This window comes from Pleurodeles waltl, chromosome 8 (assembly GCF_031143425.1).
Source record: "Pleurodeles waltl isolate 20211129_DDA chromosome 8, aPleWal1.hap1.20221129, whole genome shotgun sequence".
Lineage (NCBI taxonomy): Eukaryota > Metazoa > Chordata > Amphibia > Caudata > Salamandridae > Pleurodeles > Pleurodeles waltl.
This window is the reverse complement of record NC_090447.1, coordinates 1,449,550,871-1,449,564,568: the sequence shown is the minus strand read 5'-3', so window position 1 is coordinate 1,449,564,568 and position 13,698 is coordinate 1,449,550,871. Positions and strand designations below refer to the sequence as shown.

Genomic DNA, 13,698 nt, shown 5'->3' with positions numbered 1-13,698 from the left:
AAAAAGACTTGGGACCAGATGTAGCAAACCATTTGCGAGTCGCAAACGGCGAAAATCGCCGTTTGTGAGTCGCAAACGTGTGTTTGCTATGCAGAAATGCATTTTGCGAGTCGGAACCGACTCGCAAAATGCATTTCCGACTCGCAAATAGGAAGGGGTGTTCCCTTCCTATATGCAACTCGCAGTGGTATGCAATTCCATTTGTGACCGCGGTCGCAAATGGAGTCGCAGTTACCATCCACTTGAAGTCGGAAGGACTCGCAATTTGCAACTCGCAAATTGCTTTCTACCTACATCTGGCCCTTGGTGGCTTAAACCTACCGGACTACCGCAGATACAAACACACCTTTCTAGCCAAACAAGGAAGCCACTGGATCCTACCAACCATCAATCCCCCACCACTATGACTCACTGTTTAAAATGCCCTAGCTAAACCCTTATCCCTCACTTCATTTATAACAAAAACATGAAAACACACCATTCTGCAAACATTCTCTCTAGCACAGCATAGGGGCTCTGCAAAATTGACAACAATCTTGCCAACAAAATAAGACACTCATGTCCAGCCTCCCTTTGGCACTTGAAAGTAGAAGGGAGATCTATGTATACAGAGAAATAGGTACAAAAGATGTTCTCTTGGTGGGAGATCTTGGCACCCCCATAAAACCCATACCCTTTGACCAAATCAAAGCTAAGTTTGACCTAAACAACCTAGACTTCTACCACTTTCTTAAAATGAAATCACTTATAGCCAGATATAAACCTCCAACTTCCCACGTGACCTACCCAACACAATAAAATAATATGCCAAAGGCAGTCACCTAGCCTCCATGTTGTACTCTCTCCTATTCCTTACAAAATCCTAGCTAAGCAAACCAACACAAGACAAATGGGAAGCTCTATTCTCAGACGCTAGCAACTTCCAAAAGGTCACAACGGATTGGCCATCGACCTAGGAAAACCTTACTTGCAACATACTAACTCCATCACTATCACAATGGTGATACTGAAGGGATAATATGGCCCACTGGACTCCAGCCAAACTTTATAAACTAGATCCCTGACCCTCCGGCACCTACTGGAGCTGTTGGAAGGAAACAGGAGACTTACAGTGCATGTAAATGGAGTATACTTCTGCTAGAAAGTTCTGGCAAGACATCAGTAATACCATATCACAAATGTTCCACATAAAATGGAGCCCTACCCTAGCTTTGATTACACTGGGTATCCTGCTCCCTGAAATTAAACATACACTGAACAAAGAGGATCATCTTCTATGGGACATTCTGGTCACAATCAGCCTTAAAGCTATCCTCAATGAATGGAAAGACTCATCCAAACTGTCATCCCACACCTGCTGTGAATGGGATCCATTCATTAGATCTGCAAGTAACACACTAACCTCATACTTGAAGACAACACCACTGAAGAATGGTTTCTTCTGTTAATGCCTTGAAAACTTCATGTCACACACGTCTATGTAACCATGTTCACTCCCATTTCCACCCTCCCTCCTTACACACCGCTATCTGCCCAACTACCCCTCCTCTCAAACTTCCTTCCTTACTAGTCCTGTCATCTTCCTTTCTCCTTTACCTGTCTTGACACATCCATCTACAACTAAAGTACGTTGCTCATTCACCACAACGTACAAATCCTCTTTCTCACCATACACACACTGGACAACCTTATCCCATCATCACAAATACATTTATGTTCAACCCCTGATTTTTACACATGTGGCTCAACTTATTATGCTACATATTAAACTGTTGTTTTCATATGATCTGATGGCAACATACAATGGACTGCTCTCTTTGTTTTACCTTTCTGTTGTATAATTATTTTTGTTGTATACAATTCTATTGCACATTCTTGAAATAAAAAAAGAAACTATTCCAGTTCACACGATAGTCCCCTTCAGGATTATGTGCCATATTGTGATTCTGCAGAACTTTAGTTCGTCCTGAATCCAAGCTGCTATGATTCAATTCTAAATCTGAAAATTATTTATAATCATTGCATGCGTGGATATGGAACCTGTGTTTTGTTTTTATAGATAGAGGCAATTTATATATATGGTATCCATTTTAAATTTTATTTTCTGTCACTTTGCATTCATTTTATTCTATTGTATGTTTTGTGTTTTACATCCTTTTCAGTGGGCAAAAATTCTTCAAGATGTACTGCTATTAATCCAAAAGCAAGAACCGATTGTGGCTATCCAGGCATTGGAATGGAAAAGTGCATTGAAAGAAACTGCTGTTTTGATTCATCAATTCCGAATGTCAATTGGTGCTTCTACCCACTTCCGATAGGTAATGTGCTTATGCATAGCTATGATCACGGTGCATTTGGATTTCAAGCTTGCATGCAAGTTTAATAGATGTCACACCTAGGGAAATATGTTAGCTTCAGTGCTCTCATTGTCACATAATTATACACATAGGAGCTGATTTCATTTATGAAGCTCAACATTATATCCACCATTATTGAAACACTGGTGTTGAAAACTTTGAAGTATTTTTGCGATGGTAGAGACGGTTTCAAAACCAAAGTGGTTAACACTGCTGTGGGCATTCACTTGGCGTGCGTAATATGCGCTAGTGCAGTGTGGAATGGTGAAGTTCCCACCACTTATTGCTGGTGCCTGATGGCTAAGAAAGGTGTCTCTGGCAGTAGGACATTCACCATGAATGACTCTAAAAATCAGGTACAACTGTTCAACCATATTATTGACGTGTAATCAGGAGGAGGAGGGGATTTCTCATTTCCCTAAGCACACCCTTGTCTGTAACACGAGGAACCCCCAAGGGCAGGATGATGCCCCCATGTACGAGTTTACTCAGAAAAGTGCACTATAGGATAGTTTGTAGAAAGGCAAACATGATTGCTACAAAAGTGGGAATAACTTCCCCTGGTAACATTTTTGTCATTGATTTGGGAAAGTCCAGTAATCACCCCACCCACCAGCTAGTGAATCCTACAAAAGATGTACCAGACCCAAAGCTACTCAGAAGTCATCTGCATCTGAGCAAAAAAAACAAAAGAGGACTGGATTTAGTGCCTGTGACCTTTGTAAAGCTCACAGGGTCTGATCTGGATTGCACTTGCTCCTCAGTTGGCTGACTACTTCTCTGACTAAATGGACACAACAAGCTTTCAGAAGCCTTTTTTCTTGAATGCCCAGCTTACCAGTAGCAATTGTACCTTCACTGAACCATGCTGGTGGGCGCTGGTTGAGTGAGTGCTGGTCCTTCTTCATAAGTTATCTTTAGAGATGTTTTCACAGAAGACCGCCTTTCTTCAGGTGAGAACCTCTGCCAGACAAGTTAGTGAAAGTGTTCTCAATGAAAACATCATTCTTTAAAATTTCTAGAGACACAGTCACACTATAGAGACCAAATACGTGCTACCAAGGGCCAGACCAGCTGTTTGTCCAGTTCAACAATACATCTCTGGCAGGGTGATCTTGCTTTAAAACAGAGTTTTTCCAGATGAATTTCTTCATGTATTACTTTCTGCAATTTCAAGGCTGGCAAACCATTTCATTGCGGGGGGGGCTCACTCAACTTGAGGTATGGCAGCTACAGTTGCACTTTTTGTAGAGGTGCCACTCATCGAGATGTGTAAAGCAGTGGCATTGGCTTTGGCTTTATAACTTTCTGAAGCACTACTGCCTTGAGTTTCAATCTAGAACCAAAACAGTGTAGGGAAAGTTGGCCATGCCACTTATTTCATTACTGAATCATAAATGGGTGGTTTTAAGGGGAAATTCAGTGCTCACAATTGTACAATAACTATGTTAATGTTAAGTTATACTATGCAGTCCATTCAAAACTATTTGCTAGGCGGTGCTCATTACAGGTAACACACCCAGAACCACATACATTAACAATCAATGATTGTTAAAAACATAAGTAGAAATGAAGGCACACGTCTTGTAATGTTCAACACTGTGAAATGATCTTCCTGTTTTATTTCACATTCACATAACTGTCTTCTTCAGCTCAAACTCCAGTCAACACATGTTTGTCTGAGATGTAACACATTGACTTCATCAGGGCTGTTAATAGTATATATTCATAGCATTGTAATGTCAACCTTATATACTTATGTCATTATCACATGCCAAATCAGTCCCAAGTATAATACAGGTGGAAACCAATGTGATCCACATTACACACTAATATACCTGAATATTCATGCAAACATGCTATACGTGTTCACATATCCATAATATGTCTTCATACATAGTCAGCATTTGTTAGATATACGCAACTGTGTGTAAGGACAGGAAAAGATAGACTAAATAGATCTGAAACCCCTTAATACAAGTGAAAGGCATAAAGTGTCGGATAAAAGAGTCTAATGCAATAAGATTAGTTAATGCACACACACATGTTGAGCTGACTGTTTTTCTTAAACCTCTGTGTGTTACCGTTCTGTCTCGGGTGACACCGAGATCCAATGAGAGATACCTGTGTGATAGAATGTTATAATGTATTGAAATCAAAGAGCTTCCAGTCCCTATTTTTCAAATCTCCAAATTGCTTGTTATTGCTGCCAAATATAATGAAATTATAAATGAAAATAACTCAAAAGAGTACTCAAATCCGATTAAAGATGGGGGTCGAACAAGAGAAATTAAAAATAAAATAAACTTACCCCTTTATGACCACACTGGTCTGTAATGCCCAATCCTTTAGCAATTCATCGCCACCTCATGTTTAGGAATTTGTTCCTACAGAGGTGACTAGATAAGGTCTGTAGCCCGACGAACATTGCACAATCTTAAAAAAATAGTACCTATTCACTAATGCCAATAATTTCTAACGTAGCATTCCCAACAAAACCACTAAATCCATATACTAAGTATCATGACGAAAGCTTCCTTTCAAACTAATGAAGCACAATCCTAATTTCTTTTTATGGATTATTCTCATGCAATGTACCATTTTGGTAATCTTAATTCAAGCATGTGAATCTATGAAAGATCTAATGTCTGAGAAGAAAAATTTTACTTACTTGAAACTACAGTTCTTCAGCTTTACCACCCTTCATAGATTCACATGCATCCACTCTTGATTAGGCTACCAACAACTCCACAAGTCAAGGTATGAAAGCATTTGTTGCCTATGTTGAGTATTGATGCTCCCAAACCAATCCAAATAATTGGATCGACTTCAGGTAATAAAATTAGGTGGATGGTATTGGACTTGGCTTTTCTACAGGGTCATCCCCAGAGGTTTTGCATTCCTCCTCCTGTTATTGCTGTATTGGTTTTTGTTGGCCTTAGGACTCTGTTCACTTTACCACTGCTAACCAGTGCTAAAGTACTTGTGCTCTCTGCTTAAAATGTGGAAACAATGGCTTATACCAAATTGGCATTCTCAACTTACTTATTGGTCCCTAATAAAGTGGCACTACAGGTGCCCAGGGCCTGTAAATTAAATGCTACCAGTGAGACTGTAGAACTGATTATGCCACCAACTTAAGTAGCCCTTTTAAACATATCTCAGGTCTGCCAATGCAGCCTGTGTAGGCATGCAGTTTTAAACTGACATTTCAGCTTGGCAAAATAAGCTGTTTGCCTTGCCCAGACCTTCCTTTTAATACATAAACCTCACCCCTAGGGTAGGCCTTGGACAGTCCAGTGGGCAGGGTGCAAAGTATTTAAAAAGTAGAACATGTACTTTTAAGTTTTACATGTACAAGTAAAAACTCTTAAATTAGTTTTTCACTACTGCAAGGCATACCTCTCTCATAGGATAACATCAGAATTACCTTATGACATTTTATAAGTGTACTTTATAAATGAGAAAAGATTACTAGTTCATGTGTCTTGTCTCTGAAAACCTAATTTAAAATTGCAACTGATGGTAAAGTTGGATTTTAAATTAAAATTATGAAAAAAACACATTTAAAAAGTTGCCATTTCCCTGGTTAGCAGCTTATTGTCTGTAGCCTTTCTCTGGTCACATGACTGGATGTAGCTGACAGTTGAGCTGTATGCATTCTTCCTTGACACAGAGGCAGATTTAAGACCTGGGCAATGTGGGCCCTGTTTCAGAGCCACATGCTTAAAGGCGTCCCCTAATACAACCAGTTCTGTTCTGCAGAGAGGCTCGCCCTGATGACCTTGAATAAATCTTTAACAGAATATTTTAAATACCATTTTCCTTTAATTTATTTTTAATGTGTGTGATGTATTTGAGCCTATTTAAGACATTTTCGCAAATAAATGTTCATGTTGTTCAGCACTGTGAAAAGTTTCTTTTGGGTCAAAACAGGACTTCACATATAAGAAATAGGAGGGGGTCACAAATACTATTTGCAATAACATTAGTAAGTTGCTGTTGTATTAAAATATTGAAAACATGCATCACTATTCCTGAATATCAGATTTAAAAACATTTAGAATTTTGACCAGTGTGTCTGTGCACTGTCAGTGACGTAACCAAAGAGGGGATGAAAAAGCAAAAACTGGATCATAAAAACAAAGCTGTTTTAATCAGGAGCCCACAAAATATGCTTTGCCCAGGGCCCCTGAAATTGTTATCATGTCCCTGCCTAGACAGACTCACACAATAGGGAATTCAGGGATATCTCAATGGGCAATCACTGGCAGGATGGGAAGAAGGAGTTGGCACAGCCAAACTTACACCTCAATGAGCTGTGTCCTGCCTCTACACAAGCCTGGAACTAGGGCAGGGAAGGCAGAATGCCTGGGGACTTTAAAGGAAAACCTCTAGAAGCTTCTTCACCAGTTCAAAGGCACAAGTAGGTATAAATAAAGCCCCTGGACATATGTAGTTCCACACTACTATGGACTTATAAGTAACTTAAATGTGCCAATAAGGTATAAATCAGTGTTTCCATGCTTTAAAAAGGGAGGACAAGCACTTTCGCAATGGTTAGTAGTGGTAACGTGCACAGACTCCCATGGCCAACAAAAACTATTTAAGACAAAATAGAAGGAAGAAGTAAAAGGTCTAGGGATGACCCTACAGAAAAGGCCAAGTCCAACATGACCTCTCTCAAACCAAAAGCCAGTGTAGACAGATCAATACCTTGATGGACTTCCCTGCTTAGGCAAACATGAAAGAAGGTCCTGTTATGGAGGGTCACTTGTCAGTTTCATGCCTCTCTGAACTCAGTTGGATCCATATGTCTATACTCTTCCGAGCAACTGAGTTGGCCCACAAAAACCGCTCTACTCACTTTTGAAATGAAATGTATTTAATACAAATCCCTCAAAGCAATCCAGTGTATGTAGAACCAATAAAATACCCCCCCAAAAAACTCCAGGAAAACCAAAAAAAGGAAATCACATTTAAAAAAACAATCGTTTAGGATAAACCTAAAATGATTTCCTTAAAAAAACAACTCTTAAACTCCCAATGCACATAGGACACGTTCATAGACAAAAACTTGGAAAGTAAAAATAAAATAGATCCAAAATACACAAAACACTTCCAAAATTACATAGACATAAGAGTTAAAAATCTAAATATAACAAACATAACTTAATTTAACATAACACAGCAACACATTACTGAAATAATGTTCAAAAACACATAAATACAAATCAGTGAAAAACACTAACACTAATACATCTAAATACAAAAAAAAAACAATCAACCCCAAAACTACGTTTGAGACCTCTGCTTTAAACCCAAGAACGTAAATTCAACGAAATGCCAGGGGTAGCAGAAATGACATCACACACCATTACAACCTTGCTTTCACTCACACATGCACTCTTGCATATACACATACTTTCACACATAAACTTGCTCTCTCATTAATACTATCACCTACAAGCACTCACTCAACATACATTAGAAAGCAATTTGTACTTACCTCAGATGCCAGGGAGGGCCATATTCCAACTAACTCTCATCCATTCTTTATTACTTTAATAGTGAATAATAAAGCATTATTCACTAATAGTGTGATAAGAAAATTGATAGAACACAAGGAAAGTGGAGCCTCAGATGTCCATAAGGATAAGCTGCCCTTGTGCTTGTGGCACTGATTTTGCCACCTCTGAGGTCAGGAGTCGTAAAGAAAGTGCCAAGTGTTGCAGGGAAAAGCACACTTAAAAACTTTAAAAATGACTTATCTGTTCTGACAAACATCAGCACCTTCCCGTGACCTGGTTCCTGTTGAATAGACTGAAAACAACACAAATAGATTACAAAATAGCAGATAGCAGCAACAAATACAAATGGCTGCTAAGTGAAGCTGAAAAAAAGAGTATCTCCCCATACAAAATGAATGGTAAATATTGTAAAAATTGTGAATAAATGTTTGAAATATTTAATATGTGAAACTTATAAAAAAAATTGTGATAAAAGGTTAACATGTATAACTTAGAAATTAAATATTAATATAAAATATACATAAATATTTAATATATACATTAAACATATTTGTAAAAATGATGTAGAAAATATGTATATAACACATTAAAAATGTTTAACTGAAATGTACAACACACAATACTATCTAAATATGGTGTACATGTTTTTATGCATTAAAACATAAAAATAAATCGTCCATTCACTTACCATTATTTGTTTTTCAGATAAAATATATATCAGTAAAAATGTTAAAATATACCCAAAAAAATTGAACACAGAAATAAAATGAGAAAAATGTGAACTCCATAATTTGTTTCACCACATTACTGCTTGCTTTCTGCTTTTGGAAGTGGCCTCCTTTCCCACTACTTGGACCTCAGCTAAAACGCAGGAGTCATTGCAATGGACAGCTGGGCAATTTTGCTGCTCTGTGCCTGAATCCTGGAAAACAGCTTTGCAGGGTTAAAAGGCATGTGCTGCTCTTTAGCTAGCAAACAGATGTTTGGTGATTGGATACCTTTGGTAAAGAAAAAAGGTACAGCTTGTTAATGATGGTAGAAACTATTGTAGTTCACTATAGTCCCATTCAGGATAATGTGCCATTTTGTATTTCTGCAGAATTCTATTTCTTCCTGGCTCAGTTCAATACAGTTCAATTCACTTCAGGTGCTTTTTGTATAGTGCAAAGCTACCCACCAGGGCCTCCCAGCACTGATAGCAACAACGCCATACAGTATACCTGCGTGAACCTTTGGCTAATGCCAGGCTCCAGAAGAGATACCTTTTGAGGAATTTTCTGAAGCAAACTTCCAACTCTTGAAGTGTGAGTGCAGCGGGGAGGTTGTTCAAGAGTTTAGGAACAAGATATGCAAAGGAGCGGCCGCTCCTTCTCGCTCTATTAACCTTAGGTACAGTTAGGAGTCCTTGGCTACCGAAACGAAGAGGCCTACTTGGAACACTGGGTGGTGAGTAATTTCTGGATGATGAGTGGCCCTTTCCCCTTTTTCACCTGACGAGCCGTGCAAAGCACCTTGAAATGAATTATTTTTTGAACCGGCAGCTAGTGGAAGGCTGCTAGGGATGTACTGGATGCTTGGGAATTTTAAGAACGGTTCTAGCTGCAGCATTCTGGACCACATGATATCTTTTTATCATATATTTTGGACTTCCTAAATATAGGGAGTTTTTATAGTATAGATGAGAACGAATCAATCTCTGCACCACCACCCTCCTGAAGTTCCAAGCTGATATGATTCATTTTCACATCGGTAAAGTATTTCTAATCAATGCAAGTCTGGTTGTCAAGTCTGTCCTACGGTTTTATTAGATAGAGCCAATTTAGACAAAAATTATGTCAGTTTTCAATTTCATTGTTTTTCAGTTTCCAGTCATTTTATTCTAGTTTATATTTTGTGCTTTACATCCTTTTCAGTGGACAAAGATTCTTCACAATGTACTGCTAGTAATCCAAAAGCAAGAACCGACTGTGGCTATACAGGCATTGGGAGGGATAAATGCATTGAAAGAAACTGCTGTTTTGATGCATCAGTTCCAAATGTCAATTGGTGCTTCATACCACTACCAGTAGGTAATGTGCTTATACAATTTGTATGGCATAGGTATGATCATTTGAATTTCAGGCTTGCACCCAAGCCTAATTATTGTCACACCTAGGAAATGACATTAGCTTCAGTGCGTCCATCACTGAAAATTATACACATCGGAGCTGATTTGTATTTTCTTGCCAGAAATTATATCCAGCGTTATTGAAACAATATTTTCCAGCACACTGGTGTTGGACAATCAGCAGTATTTTTTTCATAACAAATTGTATTGAAGTTTTGCAGTAAGATATGGTATGTCAGCTGCAAACATGTACAAGAGATTGTTAATCAAATCCTGCATTATTAATAATCATAGCATAGTAACTTACACAGTTTGTTGCACACCACCCACACAAACACAATAATGTCTATCAATAATTGCTATCATCATTCTTATATTGCAGTCACCTGTGTTGTGTGTCCATAGTTTTGCACATCTGCATCTAGCAGGGAAGTAGGTCAGCCCAGCAGTGCCAGATTATAAAGTGTTTTAGGGTCAGCCTCTAGCTGGAAACACCACAATTTCCAGGCCCATACAATGATCTATACCCTTCCTCCAGACCTCAAATGATGGAGGAGGATCTGCTTTCCACAATTTGGCAATATTTCTATTGGCTACTGTGAATCCCGGATACAGTAACTGATGTTTATACTGGCTCCAACCTACACCCTCCATGCTATGAAGAAGGATTACCTTAGGATCTAGTGGGGTATTCCATGCAAAGGACTTCTCCAAGGCATGACATCACAGCCCACCAGAAATGTGTCAGAGCTGTACAATTTCACACAGTGTGGAAGGAGGTGCCTTCCCCCACCCTGTGGCGTAGTCACATCAGAGAATCGGTCATACCCATATGCCAAGGGCGTCATTGTGTAAAATATGCCATATGTAGATATTTAAATAATTTCAATTAAAGGCGGGCAGGGATTGTCACTACACAAGGAGCTACCAGTGCCTCTGTCCAATCGTCATCTTCAAGTTTATCTATATCTTCTTCCCAAGCTATTCGTAGGGCCGAAAGAGTGGTGGGGCTGTGTGTGATAAGGGATTGGTATATTTTAGTAATCATATGGGCACCCAAGTCTCCCAGCAGGAGTTTACCCTCCAATGGACTGAACTCTTGTTGTTCCTGCATTTCCCACATATATGGGGTAAGGGCGTGACGAAAATGCGGGTATTAATCAAATTGTCTAGGGTTCATCTGAAATTCACTTAGTATTCTTGGAATTACATTACCCAGTGTAGATATTCCTTTGTTATCCCATCTCTGAAAGTTTTCTAAGAGGGCCATCTGGTATAAAATGGAGCCCTGCCGTAGGGGAGTTCACTGTTACAACCTCATGTGTCAGAGGCACCGTTTCCACATGTCTATGACAACTTGAGGAGCCGGAGGTGAAGGCTCTGTCTTTCTTCTGCTGTAGAGGTAGTCAAGACGGGAGGTGTCTCCCATGACCCAATGCTCTGACGCGTATGCTGGATATGACTGAGGGCAATACCACCAGTCATTAATAAACTGTAGGTGGGAGTCAGTGGAGTAGGAACCCACTCAAAACCGCATTACTATGACCGGGCAATCATGTGGAGGTAACTCTGGAGCTGGTATTATAGTCTAGGCAGGGAGACCATTTTGAAAATTGCTTGTCTGCCTAGTAAGGAGAGCGGCAATGGAGACCACGCCCTCACCTCCTCCTTCACATGTGAAAGGGCTGAGGCTAGATTGTGTGTTTATGACAGGGCCAGGGTTGGGGAGACATATACTCCCAGGTATTTGAACTCTTTGGTGGCTAAGGTCAAACCCTATGCCCATTGCTTGGTACCTGCACCACCTCCATCTGGTGTGTTAATATATAGACCTGAAGTCATGCTGAAGGTCTACATGATCTGTATGATACAAGGTCCCGAGAGTTCTGAGGTCAAAGTCTCGCATTTGGGTATCCACCCTAACCCATGGAGGCAATGGCTCCATGGCCAGGTTAAGCAGCAACTGGGACATTGGACACCCCTGCCGTGTTGGAAAGGGGACAGAAACCACACCGGCAACCTGAACTGTGGCTGTCAAGTCCTTGTATAGCAAACAGGTATATGGCAGGAGTCTGGGGCCAAGAGTGACAAGTTCAAGGAGGGTGAAAAGGTACTCCCATCTGATCGAATTGATAGCTTTGTCAATATCAGCCAAAAGCACTGCTGCTGGCCTTCCCAGTTGGTCTGTCAGAGCCAATGCATTATACATGCGCCTAATATTGTAGCGCATGGCTCATTGGGGCATAAAGTCAGCTTGGTCAGGATGGACCAGTTCTGAAATTTATTTCATTAGTCTTTTAACTAAGGTTTTGGCGAGGATCTTTACTTCTAAGATTAGGGGAGAAATTGGGTGGTATGAGGAATGTTCCTCAGGAGAGTGGCCCGATTTGTGAGAAACAGCAATCTCGGTGCGGGAGTATCAATTCAGCTGGTGTGGCATGGATTATGCCCAGGAGGTGTTTCTTCAGTTGGGGCATGTATGCTTTGAAAAATTCACTGGAGAATATGTTGGGGCCAAAGCCCTTCATTCCCGTAGGTCAGCCAATGTTGATGAGAGCTTATCTTTGATGATGACCTCATCTAGTAGGGTCTTGACCTTGTCGGTTAGAGACTGTGGGTGTAGGGCTCGAATAAATTATATGATTTGGTCTGTGTCCACCCCCTTCCCTTAGACATACATTGCCTTATATTACGTGGCAAACTCTGAGCCACTCCTTGCAGCACAGGGGATGTGTCATAGACGGCCTGGCACAGCCTATGTATAATTTTAATTAAACTGATATGTACGGCTTTGGGCCCCTACCGTATCCGCTTACCGTCGTCCGAAAGCAATTGATGATACTGCTGCTGGGCCCAGCCCAGTTGATGCTGCGCCACACCACTGTCTCCCCGGCGGCTGCACGCATCTAGCGTTGGTGTGTTTAAGGCCAGTTAAGCCCTTGGTCCTATTCTTGCACTCACCAGCACAATAACTGATATCAGTGCCCCAGAACTCCTCCCATACTATAGTCAAGGAGGCCCCAGATGCAACATTAAGAGCAAAGTATTCAGCAATGGAGCGGTGTAGGAGTGTCGTGTAGAAAGGATTTTTTAGGTGCCACGGGCCTGCAGAGGGTGTGGCATCGTGGTCCAGTATGAAGCCTCAAAGTCACCAGGACATGGTCACACAACCCTCTAGGCAGTATATCGATCTCTGACACTCTATGCAAGAAGCTGCTGGGGAGTAACATATAGTCCAGTCTCGAGAAGGAGCCATAGACCATCACGACGTATATGTATTCCCTTATCTTGGGTATCCAATATACAATGTGACCACTAAGGAATTCAGTTTTGATCCATCCACCCCAACGCCCACCCCTCGGGTGTGCCATATGCCAGTCTCTGGAGGCATCACATCCCTCCAGTCTGCCTTATCACATAGAGACCACCGGGCAGCTCTCCCTGTAGCCCCACCACTTGATCTACGAAAGTCTGTAATAGCGGCGGGGGGCATATTTGCTGCAGAATGATGTGGGCTCTCAACAAAGTGTGCCAGTCACAAACATTTGTCTAGCATACTTATCTAGCCATACGCTGGTGAGCCTGAAGGGGACCCTATAGTGAATCAGGATGCCTGTGCCCCTTGATCCCTTTGTAAATCCCGAATGGTACATTTGTGAATAGCCATATCTAGCCAGGCAGGGAGTCTTAGAGCCCATGAGAT

The 13,698-nt window shown here is 40.7% G+C and overlaps 1 protein-coding gene across 1 annotated transcript in view; it reads left to right on the top strand.

The window, feature by feature from the left end:
* Positions 1-13,698, top strand: part of LOC138249255 (putative gastrointestinal growth factor xP4) — a 175,554-nt gene that overhangs the window by 54,827 nt on the left and 107,029 nt on the right. Inside the window, exon 3 of the mRNA XM_069203226.1 lies at positions 2,163-2,318. Coding sequence (XP_069059327.1) covers positions 2,163-2,318 — 156 coding nt within the window. The remainder of the gene's footprint in view (positions 1-2,162; positions 2,319-13,698) is intronic.